This window comes from Homarus americanus, unplaced genomic scaffold (assembly GCF_018991925.1).
Source record: "Homarus americanus isolate GMGI-L3 unplaced genomic scaffold, GMGI_Hamer_2.0 scaffold52806, whole genome shotgun sequence".
Lineage (NCBI taxonomy): Eukaryota > Metazoa > Arthropoda > Malacostraca > Decapoda > Nephropidae > Homarus > Homarus americanus.
The window spans coordinates 8,513,134-8,529,385 of record NW_024720773.1 but is presented as its reverse complement, the minus strand read 5'-3'; the positions used below and the strand labels follow the sequence as shown (position 1 = coordinate 8,529,385).

The 16,252-nt window shown below is 36.3% G+C and overlaps 2 protein-coding genes across 2 annotated transcripts; one reads left to right on the top strand and one right to left on the bottom strand.

Annotated features, from left to right (window-relative positions):
* Window positions 1-252: 252 nt before the first annotated feature.
* On the bottom strand, window positions 253-8,338 carry LOC121861019 (actin-related protein 3-like). Its single transcript, XM_042358472.1, has 9 exons — window positions 8,187-8,338; window positions 5,901-6,081; window positions 5,582-5,738; window positions 5,166-5,323; window positions 4,395-4,539; window positions 3,761-3,933; window positions 3,005-3,223; window positions 2,718-2,801; window positions 253-2,310 (listed from the first exon to the last, which is right to left on the bottom strand). Exons 1-9 carry the CDS (start codon window positions 8,228-8,230, stop codon window positions 2,215-2,217), a joined length of 1,257 nt encoding a protein of 418 aa, XP_042214406.1. The 5' UTR covers window positions 8,231-8,338; the 3' UTR covers window positions 253-2,214.
* A 4,333-nt stretch (window positions 8,339-12,671) lies between these two features.
* On the top strand, window positions 12,672-15,954 carry LOC121861018. The gene is made up of 2 exons (XM_042358471.1): window positions 12,672-12,853; window positions 14,180-15,954. The coding sequence occupies exons 1-2, from the start codon at window positions 12,709-12,711 to the stop codon at window positions 14,404-14,406; spliced, it is 372 nt and encodes a 123-aa protein (XP_042214405.1). The 5' UTR covers window positions 12,672-12,708; the 3' UTR covers window positions 14,407-15,954.
* Window positions 15,955-16,252: the final 298 nt, after the last annotated feature.

The following is a 16,252-nucleotide window of genomic DNA, read 5'->3' as shown; positions in this document are numbered from 1 at the left end:
GCAGGAGTCAGTATTGGTGTTCTTTTAGTTATTGCGGTTTGGCGAGTCGACAAATACGTTTTGGTCGTACTTCAAATAGTTCGTTCGTAATAGGATTGGGACTCCAGTTCTGGTGGTTGGGGGAATATTTGGAGTGAGATCCCTTTGACCAATCACCAATGTTTTCATCTTTTCTATATCCTACTCACAAGCTGTTAGAAGTTATGTCAGTGATCATCTCAGCATTAAGGTTGTCTTCTAGGAAAAGCCTCATATTTGTATTTTTTATTTAAACAGGTAAATACAAATTATAAAATCACAGCAACATTAAAACATTTGGAAATAAGATCACAATCAATATAGAATAGGTGAGGGACATAAGAAGAAAGTGTGTCAACAAATTACCAGACAAAGGTTGAGAAAAGCAAAATTATTCATGTTGTGAGTTCAGGCTATGATATAAACTGCAGGGAGTTAATTTTTAATAATTAGTAATACAGTAATTTGTAGGTCAAATGGGCTTCCTGTTCTATTAAGCCCTAACCTAACCATTAAAATTGGCACCCATTATGACGAAGTCCCAACCTAAATAGTTAGATCAAGGTAGATTAATTTAGGATGGGGTCTACTTGACTAGTCACCCTGAGAATCTACTCCTAACAAAACTGACTAAAACTTCCCTACATTTACTGACACCCAGCAGTGTAAACCATGGCCTGGGAAGTTGTCCATATTTCATCTGTAAATTATTCTCTTGAAGACTTTAGAACAAAGTTTTTAAAAGAACATTGGGAGGGTAATATATTTGTTTGAATATAATGTAAATATTAAGGTCGTTTAAGCTATCTATACATGACGCAGATGTGGTTTGCCGGCATTACTGTGCAGTCGTGACTGTTATACCACATTTACAAATACAAGGAACTAGAGCACCAAGTATGTTGATAGTACAAAATTTATGGAGTTTAAACTCAAATGAGAAAACTCGGGACATGACAATTTAATACTGTACCCTGTATGACCAAAAATACTAAATCAATAGTCAAATGATAGCTTCGTGGGGTATAACTCAGTACATTATCTCGGAATGTCAAAACTGTTTGCCACTGGTATTGTCCAAAGACCTAACAGCATCCAAGCATTGACCTCTGAATACACACACATAGGAATACATATTTGGTCTTGAAGTTAAACAACAAAACCATGGAATCAATCAACGTTTCCTCATATAAAGACCAACATGAGATTTAGGTTAAGTTCAAGTTGCTTTCCATTTCTCCCAACCTCTACTGTATCTCTCACCACAAACCTAATCTTTCCACATTTAATGAAAACTAAAGTTGGCAACTGAACCACTCATACGGATTTAAAACAACCTGAACTTAATTACAGATAAGGAATTCAATAACCAAATCAAAACTTTCCATGGAGGATACAGTACTCCATTATCATTATTACAGTACTATACAGTGTTTCAAGAAACTTTTTGAATTTAGTCCACTAATAAGTCAGGAATAGTCACACTTATAAATTGCATCTCTCCAAAATATGGAATAACAGTTCAGTATTTAAGTATAGCCTCAATACTCTCTTTTTTGTGTAGTAATTCATAAGATATCATAAATTACAGATAATAATACAAATTAAATGTGACATGTCCAATGGGGCCCAGTGCTAAAGGTCAGATTTGGCCTATCACCACAAGGGCCCATTTGACCTGTATCCTAAACCAAACTATTGCATCAAGGTCCATACATATCTCTTCTATTCACAGAACTTCTAAATTATGACACCATATGATTCTAATTACACAAAAGACACATCACATCCCAACAGGAAAAAAAAAAACTAAAAAATGAATCAATGTTCATTACCATTTCAAATAAAGCATACAAGGCATGTGGTGTGTAAGAAAATAATATTCTTTGGGTGCACCGAGAGAGGCTATTGTTTAAATACATGGAAATACAAAGAATTACTCTAGGATAAACGCACTTCACTACATTGGCACATACTTCTGCATTCACCCCAACAAACATACGTATGCTCACACATTTATAACATGTCAACAGCAAGGCGAGATTACCCCCCCAAGTGATCCATTTCGATGAACACTCCCTACCCCCCTTAGGATAAACAAAGAGTCATTTCCGAGCAGAGGTTTATCGCGAGTGTTCCATTTTAAAATACACTCCTGATATCTTGGAATAAACATAGAATCACATTGGTCTGTGATTATGCCATGGCACCAAAAACTGGGTTGTGTCGACAGATGCTCGGGCCCTTTTCCTCATACTCGGCCTTCGTGTGGCAGACCTGGTAGAAGTCAGGCTGGAAAAGGAGAGATTACAAGATTGTACTGTATGTATTATCTTCTCTTTCCAGTACTATAAATAATTTAAAAGGACTTATTAAGCTAGTAGCCAATACAGCACTCACTTAAGCACAATTTTACCCCCATTAACTTTGGACTGAACAGGGTACAGTAATACCAACTGAGCCAATATATGTAATTTTATTAGTCAAGTACTGTAGTCTATCTATAATACTGTACAATTGAAGGGGTGGGATGCAGAAGGCAATTTATTGTACTGTACTGGTAAAATATTCTCACTTGGGTTGTCTATCAAATGAAAGATAATGAATATGGTTCTTACAAGCTTTCAGAAAGTACAAGTAGCTGTACTGGAAGGAAATGAATATAATGAGAAAGCCAAGAAAGTAAAAGGGATACTTACAGTTGATGCTAACATAGAGCCACCAAACCATACAGCATAACGCTGCATCTTGTGGGCGATAACATTAACATCAATGGGTTTGGGCTGAAAAAAAGAAATTACAAACTATAAAACCATGAAGATTTTTTCAAGCTACGACACAGCAAATATCTTTTAAGTGTCTGTACTTGCTGTTGTTTCCAGCCTCTGTGATAAAACAGGAAAAGTGTAGAATCTATTTATAAAATTTTCTTATCAACATTTTCAAACTACCCATTTATAATTGTAGAATTATCACCATAACATACCTTAATACGACCACCACTGAGTTGTTCTGTGATACGCAGTCTAGCATCAACAATTCGCTTTACGTCCCTCTGCAGACGACGGTCAAAGTCCTTAAACATAGTAGATCCACCAGAAAGAACAATATTCTTGTAAAGAGGACGGCGCACATCAATGGGACAATTCTGGATCACATTGTCTACAACTTCACTAATTGGAACAGTGAAGTCAGGGTTTGAAAACTGAAATTTAAGTTAAAAAACCTGTATGACAATTCTGATAAAACATACATAAAAGGTAAAAACATGAATATCAGTTTTAACTCCAAGTCAGTAATTCTTACAATAGGTTCAACAGTTTCTAGGTGGTAGATAAATGACTTAGAATTGTCTTTGAATGACAACAATTCTTACTTACCAGTCAATAGTGTCATAATAATGTTGCATTATTTACTGTGGGTTACTATACCTAAATAAAGAGTCTGGAATAGAGTAGTTGCAAGCTATCTGCCACTAAAGGATGATGACAAGGAAGCAATGGTGTTAGGGCAGATCATGGTCTCATGTTCTTGTATAGTAAATACTGTACTCTAATTTACCAAATTCCCATTTTTCCTCAAAATGGTAACGAGAACCAAACAACACACCCATCTGTCACATGAAAAACTACTCATGAAATCTGTTTCCCAAGTACAGAACAATTTTGGGTCCAGCAGTCTGAAAGTTTTATTAAGAACATTTAAGTAACTGCCATTATCCTAAAATGGCTAAAAGCAATACCTCTGGGTGGAAGAAGATTTCAGGTCCTAGGAAGCGTTCATAGCCAATATCAATATCGAAGGTCTGGTTGGTGACAGGGTTCTTGCCTTCATACCTTTTAATCCACTTGGACTGGTCACTGTCATACTTGTTGAACTCTTTAGCAATATCAGGACATATGTAACTGAACTTCTCTGTGAACAAATACCAGCATGAGTACATGTCTTAAATATGCAATACTGTACAATGTGAAGAAATTATCTGGAACTATAATTAACACAGCCTCTTCCTTCAGCTGCAGTATCTAAATCAAAACCTATATTCCCCCTTGTAACAATGAAGATACTTTGAGTTAATGGCAATTATTACAGCAGTGTGATATCTGCCAAACAAGTTGAGTCAACCAAAACTGGTCAAAAACTGCATCATTGTGACCTATCCAAAAAATTTTCTCTTGGTGAATCATGTCTAGTGTAAACCAAGTTGGCAGACACAATTATCAAATTAAAATGATCATCTTCATCAATGTGGAACTCAACCTAGGAACTGTATACTGATTTGTGGATGAAAATTTTGAAAATAAGGATCCATCAAAATTTATATCCTACATTATTTAAACACATTATAATTAAAATAAAAATAAAGAATCACTTACCCTTAACAGCTTTGGCTGTCTCCATACTCATCTGAGGTGGGATATTGTGTTCCCTCTCCCTCAACAAGCTCTGGACAAAGTAGGTGATGTCTCGGCCAGCAATGGGAATGTGCTTAATACAGCTCCCAATAACATACCCGTCAGCCTATGAATGGATGACAAGATACTACTGTAAATACTGGGAAACATAAGCAACAAAACCACAAAGTCAGTCATCCACTACATCCCATGTTGGAAAATACATTATACTGGCAGACTTATATAAAATAAGTCTTGCTGTTATTCTAAAATACAGTACTGTAAAGGAAATCAACATTATGCCACTTCCCACAATTTTGTGGGATCACCTTAACTCCTTGGATAAAAGGGACATACTGAGTAACCCTAGTTCTGAAACAAGAGTGATGACCAACTCTGAATGGCATACACACCAAAAAAAGAAGAAATATCTAAGGTCGTGATGAACATATACAGCAAGTAAGATGCATGTGGCTCTGTGGGGACTGAGCTTGCAGTTAAAGAATTTAAGCCTTCTATTACCAGCTAAATCATGGCATTTCATTCATGCTTATTTTCTTTGGTAATCAGGAGGATTTGTTGACCTTCTACTGTACTTTACAAAAACAAGTTCACTACTTACTGTATGGAATGATATAGTATTTAGAAAGAAAAAAATATAGATGCATTGCCCTTGATTGCGGCCACAATGTGCCACGGCAGAAAAGAGACTGCAAAAGATTTAAAAACTTTGATTAAATAGTTGACACTAACCACTGGTATGACGTGTGTAACACCGTCCCCAGAGTCAATGACTGTTCCTGTCAACGACCGCTCTGGAGCTTGACGAGATGCCCAGGACGCTGCCAGGGAGAGCACTGCCTGCACCGCAATGTACAACCCAGGCACATTGAATGACTCAAACATAATTTCTGTGTAAGAAATATTTACATATTATTATAAGTAGAAAAAAGGATAAATATAACAGAAAGGCAACATATAAGTCTCCTTCAGCCTTTAGGCTTACCATGTACTGTAAGCCTTACTTTACATCTGTGATAATACTCAGATTTTTTTTAACTTATCCAGTAACTATGAGTAAAGTTGGATGTACAAACAAGCCTCAGTAACAGATTTTGTTTGTATCTTAATACAGTAACAGACATATGGTAAACTTCAACTACATTCACCTGCTGTGTACTCGCGATTCTCAGGCGTATTGAGAGGGGGTTCTGTCAACAGGAAATAGTGATCCTCCGGCTCAGCTCGGAGATACTTGAATATACACTGCTCCATGAACTTCTCCATCAGGTCCCAGTCTTCAACAATACCGTGCCTCACTGGATACTATTACAAATCATATCAAGACACAGTCAGTATAAATATGGTACATACTACTGTACTCACAGTCACTCATAAATATTCTTATTAGGAACTGATACAACTTCAAATGACTTGTACTAACATTATAAATAATTACACAAAAATGTGCATAGAATAATTTTATACCTTAATGGCATAGCCTGTGGCATCCATGGCCTCATCACCAATAAAGAAGTCCAAATCCTCAACTCCTTTACATAGTCTCCGCTGTGATTGTTCCCCCACCTTGGCCGTCTCCTTAATTGCAACAGCAGAGGGAATGATCATTTGGGGTTCATGATTCCCGGCAAACCCAAGTTTGGTGTACCTGAAGCAAAAATTATTGATATCTTAAATGAGGTTACACATTTATCACTGAACTGGTATACTGTATATTCTGCAGTGAGGCATCAGCAATATAGATGATTAACCTGACATAAGTAAATAGAGATTTAAAAAATTAAATCACTCAGAAAATTGATCTCATTAATTATTTAAATTCAAATAAAAATTTTTTTGCTCTATTTAATACATTGATAATACTGTACTGTTCTTAAGAGTAAAGCTCCAGGTTATCCAGCCACCTAACATAAAATCTCTATAGAAGAAAACTTATTTCTGAAATCAGGACTAAAGCAAATCTGGTGCAGGAATAGCACTTTTTAATATATAAAGTTGTTTTCCCTAGTTTACCCATCTGTAAATGCTGCCACCAGCCTCTGTTATCAGTAATAATGTTTCACAGCAACTGACTGACCCCAAACTCTAAGCCATGGAATGCTTCCCAGCCAGCAAATAACCTTTCTTTCCCTACAAACCTAAAATAATAATACATGTAATTATTATAATAATAATAATACAGACAAATCCCCGGGTTATGTACGAGTTCTGTTCTTAAGTAGAAAATGTACTCAAGTCGAACCACATACCTTATGTTAATACAGTACTTAGAGAACAATGTTTATATACATATAAAATCAATTAATTTAAGAGAAAAGAAGAAATAAAATGATATAATACAGTAAATGAAAGTAAAAATAAGTCATCAGGTAAATAAAATACTGTACTGTACATTTAAAATTTAACCTCATTCGTATTGGCGGATGTTCGTAAGTTGGACGTACGTAACCCAGGTACCTATTGTATACTTCCATCCTAGGATGGATTGTTTTCTCCTTCCTCTTAAATACGATAAATCATAATATTACGTAATACAGTAGTAATAATAATAATGACATTTGCTGGAAGTGCTCATGTGTAAGGAAAAGACGCCGAAGCATTTGTTGACAATACTGTATGGTGACACATTACTTATTAAACAGAGAATACTTATTTTGATTGTCATATGACAAGTTTTTCAGTGTTTTTCCTCGCAATTTCCCCCATCCTTCATGCCCTGCCCACTACAGGTGATTTATGATCGTAGATAGAGAACTAAAAAAAAAAAGGTCATTACATGGATAAGATAGTAGCCATGTTGCAGTTAGCACCAGAAACGTAGGTTAGATTCATTTTAATCACAAGAACCATAGGAAAAGCTATTTTTGTTATGGAAAAATCGAAACCTGGCTACTACCATAAATTGACCCCCCTAAAAAAAAAAAAATAATAATATATATATATATATATATATATATATATATATATATATATATATATATATATATATATATATATATATATATATATATATATATATATATATATATATATATATAATACTTATAATTAAAATATAAATCTGCCACTTCTTTTAAAATACTTTCTATAATGAAAAGAACGTGAAAAAAAAATTAACGAAATCAAACAACTCCGTCTGGTGGCAGTGCTGTTCTCAGAAATTACCTAATAAGTCCAGTATTAGTTACCATACAACATTGTGTAGTACTTAGAAAAAATCGAGCAGGTTTATTTTAATTCTGTACAACTCTGCAAGCTTAAAATACAATGGGATGGTCCCAGATTATGGAACACATACAGTTGTAACTGAATATCTTGCTGTATTTTTCATGTTACCTAACCAAATTATCTTTTCAGGGTTATGCACTTAAGTAATTTATAAAAATGTGCTGTTACAAAAGTGTTCACAACAAGCATACATCAATCAAAATTTGACTCCACTTCGTTCCCAAATATTTCGTGTGTGAGTCACGATGTACTTGAGACCCCAAGTGTCTATGTTAATTAACCTGCTAATCTTGACACACAATTTAAGCGAAATTCCACTTCCATGTTGTATAACCTTTAACATGAAGAATATTATAACAACAGGGATTTAAGATACGTTTGTGTGGTATCTTTCATAATATTAGTAAGATACTTGACACGCAAACTGGTAAGATGATAGAAATGTTAAGGTTAAAACTCTCCACGAACTCTGCTGTTCTTCACTGAGAATACCAGCTAGGAAGTACAACACAAGGCCCAGCTTACCCAGTGCCAACATCTACGATACATGGAGGTAACCGACCCGTCATTTTAGAATAATATAACCCCAGGTGCAGAGGGTGACCAGCTAGGACTGTTATCTGTGGGTGTAAACACTTCCGTCGGCGTCAAGTGGGTCTCTCATACCTCCCAGGACCACACTCGGCTCTCATTGGCTCTCCTACTCTGACGTCATTGTGAGAGCCATGATGAAACTTGTCTCTCATTGGCTCTTGACTCTGACATTACAGGGAGAGCCAATACTGTACCCGACGTTCATTGGTTCCCCCCTCCTGACATCATCATTTTGAGAACCAATACCAAGTTTCTTTCTTGCTGGTTCCCACTTTTAAAGCCCCCTGGCGACCCAACCAATGGCAAACTCATTGATAGAGAAAGAAATGTATTGATAAAAGCAAACTGAAGTGAAAAATCGAGGTGGAATTCTTTATTTTTCTGTATTCAACATTAGATAATGACAATTTCAGTATATAGAATTAGAGTGGACCCGAAGAGACTACCATTTAACTCCTCTCGGCTCTCTATGTCAAATTTATGAGTCCAGTTGTGAAAAAATATTATATTTTTAATATCTTGAAAATATTGAAACATATGTCTAAACTAATTCAAATTTAATTCATACTTGGAAGCAGAGTAAAGGACACTTAGAACTTCGAAATCATCATATATATTGGGTGAGTAAGAGAGGTTAACCCACTATTCCCTCCCGGCTCGCTAACTGATGGGCGGTCGGTCATTTCTGTTACTCACTGAAAATATTGGTGATGGGTTGTGTGTCGGCTGTTTATTTACATGTTTTGCGCCGCCACGTGGAGGTAGATATAAACTTGGCTTGAAACGTCATCCACTGCAGTGCTGTGTGGGGGGAAAACAGGAAATGATAGAGCTACAGCCTACCGGTAAGGTTCCATTGCTTCTCAAAGGTTAGAAAAGGGTTAGGTCATAGTTATGTGGTTGATTCATAAGCAGTCAATTGACGGTTTGCGGTTTAATTTATTATTTCACCCCTTATCTTACTAGCCATTCGAGTGGCTGTGAATTGAGTGTCCAGTAGCGCCCATCGAGTAACCCCCTTCCTTTTATAATTGTTTCTAGTGTAATTGTATCTAATTTTCAATGAATTTGCATTTAGAAATGCAGGAAACCAGTAGATGAAAAGCAAGAGCAAATATAGGTATTCATTTCCATGTGCGATAATTTAGACGGTCAAATGGTGACCTAATTGAAGTTTATAAACATCTCAGAGTCCTCTAAGCCAGAGGGCTCTACTCTGTGACCGCCCGTCCCACAAGGAGGCACAGCTCAGGTTGAAGAAGCCTCAACTCTGAGAGCTAACTTTTTCGGAGTGAGAATTGTAAACTCTTGGAACAATCTGCCAGTGTTGTGACCGCACTAAGTAAGAACTCTTTCAAGACCAGACTTAACCAACACTGGCACAGGTAGATACATTTAGGAGCCAGTATTTGTCAACAGTGCGAGGTTGAATGAATATACGAGTATGAGCAATAGGGGTTGGATGTAAACAGGACTGCCCAATATGGGCCAATAGGCCCACTGCAGTTTCCTCCATTCTTATATTCTTATTTTAACAGAGATGTGACCCTGCGCCCAAGTGGCTCACAAACTGATCAGTGGCAAAGAGGATAAAAGTAAAATAGTAAAAGATGTAGTGGTCCGTGTTTATGTATCTCATATCCCCTGTATGAGCGAAATACAAAGTTAAATTGGCTGTTACTTTTTTCCTATTAATTTCTGGCTAAGAGGGGGGTCTGAAATTGCCAAATAATCAGTCACTTGAAAGCACATATCCATGCACTTTTATGATAAGTTGAGGCACTCCCATTGATAGTGACAAATCAACCAAGAAAAAGGGCATAGATAAAAACACTGTTTTTTGTTCAGCTTAAACCATTTGGTTTAAATTGGCCAACCCTGGTACTTACCTTCCTCTTTGTTACTCTCCACAACATTATTGAGATGCCTCAAGTTGTTAATTTACATTATTTACTGTTTTCTATGACTTGTCTCTGACTGTGCCATCACTGTATGACAACATTTTGTTATGACTTTTCTGATCCTTTAGCACCAGTAACTGTTTAAGTTTTGCCACTAATATGAAGCAGCATGAGTTAATATACTTCAGTGTACTGGCTGAGGTTCACTTTAAGTCCACTACTCCATTTCTTGATATCATTGACGGAATCTTCAGCAATACACTTCCTCGTTTTGCATAGAAATTGATTCTGGCGTTAGAACAAAGGGAAGAGGAGTTAGACAATCACTCACCAGGCAGACTACAGTAACCACTCACCTGTTAAACTAAGCTTGACTATAACCTATTGAGCCAAGGCAGTTTTAGTTAAGATAATGTACCTGTAGTCTCCTTAATTAGTGGTTCACAAACTCCTAACTTCCACCTCGGGATTTACTTTCTGGCCATTGATAAAAAGAAGTTTATAGTGAATTTGATTTGGAAAAGTAACAAGAAATAAAGTGTAGTTAAACTAAACATTTACCTATAAACTGTTTCCTCTGATTTTGTCACAGTTGTTATTCTTATTACACTGCACGCCTTGTTAGTCTTTACAATACAGTGTTGTGATATATCAGCATGGTGTTAGGTGATGTATACATATTACACAATATCAGTAATAGCGTCCCACTTTCAGAACTCTATGAAAATAAGGATAGATACTTTTATTTTATGTTTATCCCATTTGGTCAACTCTTACTACTGTATATTGTCTTGGAAGGTTAATTACAGTACAGACTCATTCTCATATACATTATAGTTACCTCAATCTTTTTTTTCTTTGATTATTTATAAACAGACAATTGGTGAAAATATGTGAATTAATTTGCTTTTGGGACAGTTTCTGCTTCAGCCTAACTAAGCCTCTATCTGTGTGATGATCCAGTTAACTTATTGTAACTATTTGAACACTACAAGTACTATATGTTACCCACTTACCTCTGTGTATTTTTCATTTAGATAAAGTTTGTTGGATTCAGATGAAACCTTTTCATAACTATGGATAATTTTTAAAACTAATTTACTTTACTGCTTTAATATCACAGCATCACATTTAATAATATTTGAATGGTGTTTTTCATCCACACACTTTAATTCAGGTGTAAAATTTGTGTAAAGAAACACTATGTGGTTAAGCATGGAGATATATGAGCATTATTAATATGTACAGTACTCTAGGTCCATATACAGTACCAAATATTCATCATACTTTATTCTTTATTACATCAATACAGACTTATTTAATGTTTATTTCTTCATTTAAGTGAGTTTTTAACTTAACGTGTTTGTAATTTATCTCCTGTGACTTTACAGCAAATAAAACCTGATGAGCACTACCTCAAGATGATTGAATACCATCTGAGCAAACTGGAGAACCTGCAAAAATTTAGTACGTAGTCCCAGCTGCACTAGGACATTCAGACAAAGCATCCTTCAATGGTTATGCCTGTGGTGGTGTTCTGCACACGGGGCTAATTTCAACTTGTTGGATGCATTGGAAAATTAAGAAACTGAGGTATAATTCAAACATTTGGATCTCCATGTTGAAATATTGCTGATTAATTTAACATTGCCAAAAATGGCCAAATTAACATGAAGTCCAAATTAGAGGGGTTCAGCTGTAGATAGAATATAAGTACATTAAAGAAATGATAGTAGATGGAGTTGGTTTATCAGATTTATCAAAGGGTTTATGGAATAGACCAAACTTGTTGACAAAGTAGGTTTAAAAAAGGCACTACTGTACTAACATTTTGCACTTTTTGTTTCTTTTAAGTTTCTGCAAATTGGTATGCAATTTGCATTTTTTTAATTTATTCTTTAAGATTTTCGTATTTCCCACTACATCTACCAATCTGTGGATTAATTCATGCTAAAACTCATTGTTAGTACAACCTACTTGCTTGCAAAATTAAATTTTTGTCTTCTAATTTAAAAATTTTTTTGCAGGGAGCTGTGGTAGAGGGATCTGAAGATTGTTTACTGATAGATGTCTCCACACCCCAACTTGGGTATGACTCACCACTTCCAGTAATAGTTTATGTTGGAGGAGCTAGTTTGGGTGGAGACACACAAAGACCCTGGCTACTTACTAAGGCTGCAGGTCTAGCCAAAACCAAACATGTAGTGGTTTTGTTACCACAGGTTCGTCAGGGACTTCTGGGTTTCTTCCCTCATCCAAAATTGGCAGCATCAACCTACCCTCACACTGCAGGAAACCAGGGGGTGTCGGACTTGTTAACAGCACTCACCTGGGTGCAGCACAACGTAGAACATTTTGGTGGTGACCCAGAGCAAGTGACGTTCTTGGGACATCAAGCAAGAGCCGCAATGGCATGGCCGTTTATTTCCTCACCTCAAGGACATAGGCTTGTACATTCTGCCTGGGTGACTGGCTCTGTACCTTTGTATCCAGAGATTCCATGACATGAAGCAGACCTAGAACTGGTTGATTCACTTAATTGTTCAACTGTGATGTGTCTCGAGTCCATCCCAGCCCGCACTGTGATGGAGGCTCCACCCCTGGAGTGGTGTCATCCTCAAGGCCACCCATGGCTATTGGCTGATGGTGTCATTGTTCCCTTTATCCCGTCCATGCCACAAGTGCCTCTCATGATTGGTAAGTTACTTTTTTTTAAACAAAAGAACTTAGAGTATTTTTGGTGTACCTAATACAATTGTCATGTATATTCTTGTACTGTACATTATTCCTTATCTCATACCAGACCTGATAAACTATATTTCCGTAAAGAGTATATTCAAAATATTCCCCAATCTCACTTATTAAATACATTGCATCTTCATGATTCAGTTTATGCAAAGTTACATACATTTAAGTACGGGTAAACCAACATCCTCTGTGAAAATGGATTTTTAAAGCTCAATAAACCTTATACAGTACATGCACCCAGTGAATTGAACTCTCATATTTCTGGTTGCAACAAAGTCTCGATTTTTCTTCTCACAATAAGATGGAAAAGTACATACTTAGCAAAGCCATGAATAAAATAATGTATTGCATATTTACTTACTGTAATATAGCGCATTGAAAGTTGCATGATATAGCGTCGGTTGCATCATTCAGCACTAACCCGAATCACCAGTGGAACTGCTTACTCTGTATGATGTTTTACACTTTTGCCTCATATATTTTGTGGCCAGTTTCATTATTTCACTAGTGTAATCTTCTCTAAATTTACTTTTGGTACTGTCTTTTGAATCACATCATTCCGAAATTAGTTCTGTTTCTCTATCTATCGTTTCGATACACAGAAGAATATTACCTTAGGTGTGCCGACCCTCTCTGACCAAATGACACCCCCTCACTACTGGTACAAGGGCCTAACTGAGCATGTTGCAAGGCATATATTACTCCAGTAACTCTATAGGGTGCTATAGATATGATTGGCTGCCATATGTGGGTTGACACAAAGCACCGATGATATTAAATGTGCAAGATTTTTATGAGAATAATTGCAGTTGGGGGTGGGTAAATTTTAAACAGTATAATGGTACATTTTGCCACAGTACAAGGGGTCAAAGTGGGCTTGTAATATATTGTTAATAATGGCTCAAATTTATATATATTCACAAATGACTTAGTTGACATGTTATGTACTAACTACAGTACAGTACTAATATAATGTTAGAAATTTTTAATCCTTACCTATATTGAAAAATCATCAATATTCCATTACTGTACTTAAGTCTATCACTTAAAAAAAAATTAAGCATAAGTTTCAACCAATAATAAGTACGGTACTGTACTCTCCAATTTAATGTCCTGCATGCTATTTGAGTTGCACTGTAGTCTTGTGCAATAGACTTCTCAGATGTGATCTAAATTTAATCAAGAGCTTTTACCAATTTAATTTCTGGTACTGTACTTATAATCTTAAGTCATTTGTTGTCAGTATGATTTTACAGTTAACCACTTCCATTTTAGGGTCAACTGAACAAGCAGCCACACATTTTCTGTGTTCTTGGCAGGAACGTCTTGGCATCTCACATCAGCAACTTCTTGTTGCAGCTGTTGACGGTTTGCGACTGAATGAAGTTAATTATGGACAGCCAGTGTGGTCTGGTAGTCCTGCATATGGTCATGTTAACTGGCCAGCAGATAAGGGTGTTCAAAATGTCTGGCCCAGCCGCACAGGTGAGCAAGGCAGTTAGCCTCAGCCTCCAAGAAATGATGAGAGTTCAGAATTAGGCAGCATAAAACCAGGATCAACAGAGGCAGAGGCTGCCTTGGAATGGTATTCTAATTTGAAAGATGATCCTTGGCTTCTCCTTACCACTTTAGTATCTGATGCTACTGTTACATGTCCTACCTTGGCCACTGCTGAAAAACTATCTAGGACACTCTCTCATAATCATCCCACTGGGACTGAAGATGTACCTGTTTATGCTTATGTGTCACGCCATGCTCGGGTTAGCCGAGCTGGAGCTGTGGCAGATGGATTGTCTGATATCGAGTCAATTTTAGGAGTATTTCAATCTCAGACTGACGAAGATGTCCAATATGCTCGCACTATGCAGGACTTGTTTTTTTCTTTGTGAACTATGGCTCCCCAGAGTGGCAGTCTCCCACACCTGCTCACCTGGGAGTGTACATGTTAGATGGAAATATAAATGTGGAACATTCAAGACTCCAGTGTGAACATTGGTCCAACTCCTCCCACTTAATGAGAAGATTTTAGTGAATTACAAATTCTATCAAATAATTCCTTAAAGTATGAAATACTTTATTCATTATTTTGCTGGGATGGACTCCTGATACTTTTAAACTTTGTTTGCTTTTTTCTAGGGGGAAGGGGGGGGGGTTTAGATTGTGAAAAGTTGAGTATACTCATGTGAATATAAAAATTTATTGCATAGGTTTCCCCAGTAAATTTTGCATAGATTAAAGTTTTCTGCTTTATAAAATATTGTAGCTCAATTTATTATTTAAATTACCATTACCACTGTGCCTTTTGATATACAGAAATCATTGCAGGCAAATTTACAGTTTTCTCAAAGATGGATGTCTTAGTAATAACCTGAGAATACCTGTAATGACAGTCTTGAAACCAATGATTTAGTACCTACCTCAAGAAGGTTCTCTAGCTAGTTAATCATTGGGATAATGACTTGAAATTTGTGTATTGCACATAAATATGTTTATTTGAGAGATCTTTTGTAGATTCTCATAGTATTAGAAAAGTGAAATGACTACTGCCGAGCAATATAACACTGCCACATTGCCTCTGATCTCACTGTGACTTGTAATGCAGGAACCCAAGTCTTTCACCAGCTCGTGTCACAAGCCAAAGATAATGAGCTAAGATGGTGGATAAAGGTAGGCTGCTAATTTGGGGTTAATGTTCTGGGTTGAAGAACTGTACATAAATATTTTAAAAGAAAATAATAGATAAGCTTTTATTGTTTTTAATGTGTGAAGCATAGCTATTTGTCTGACCAAATTATTCTGCTTAAGGAATTGATATAAGCAAGTATCTGTGTGTAATAAAGTCTTAGATTGGGTTTATCAGTATTTTTACACCTATTTTTATATTCCATAACTGCTCCCAGTATAATCAGTGATAAATGTAATGAAGATTAACAAAGGTAATTTATTTCATTTTCATAGAACAATGACTAAAAATTTCCCAAATTTAAGCAGACCACCTGAACCCCTCTGACTTAGCCGATACTACAAATTGTACAGTAAATGTAACACTTTACCGTGAAAAAATATGAATATAACTTGATGGGGGAGAAGGGTGATTTTGAGGTTGATAACATCGAGCTTCTCTTCAAGTGTTATAGCCTTTCTTTTACGATCATCACCGGGAATGCGATCACCAGAACGCTTCTTGGAGATATTCTTTTTTACCATATTCACAGTTAATACCACAAAATTGGAGAAATAGTAAGCAAAAATCGCTTTACAGCAAACAAGCGTTCGCGTTATACAAATATCGTTCCTCTATTCATAAATCGCGTTAGAGCCAATTCGCGTTGTCAAAACGCGTGTTAT

What these genes read in the sequence shown, in the direction of transcription:
- LOC121861018 (XM_042358471.1), top strand. Translation starts at nt 12,709, where the DNA reads ATGTGTCTCGAGTCCATCCCAGCCCGCACTGTGATGGAGGCTCCACCC. An exon ending in ACAAGTGCCTCTCATGATTG is followed by an intron (nt 12,854 to 14,179) that starts GTAAGTTACTTT and finishes CTTCCATTTTAG; the next exon opens with GGTCAACTGAACAAGCAGCC.
- LOC121861019 (XM_042358472.1), bottom strand. Translation starts at nt 8,230, where the DNA reads ATGACGGGTCGGTTACCTCCATGTATCGTAGATGTTGGCACTGG. An exon ending in GAATCGCGAGTACACAGCAG is followed by an intron (nt 5,324 to 5,581) that starts GTGAATGTAGTT and finishes TTTCTTACACAG; the next exon opens with AAATTATGTTTGAGTCATTC. An exon ending in GACAGCCAAAGCTGTTAAGG is followed by an intron (nt 3,934 to 4,394) that starts GTAAGTGATTCT and finishes ATTTGTTCACAG; the next exon opens with AGAAGTTCAGTTACATATGT.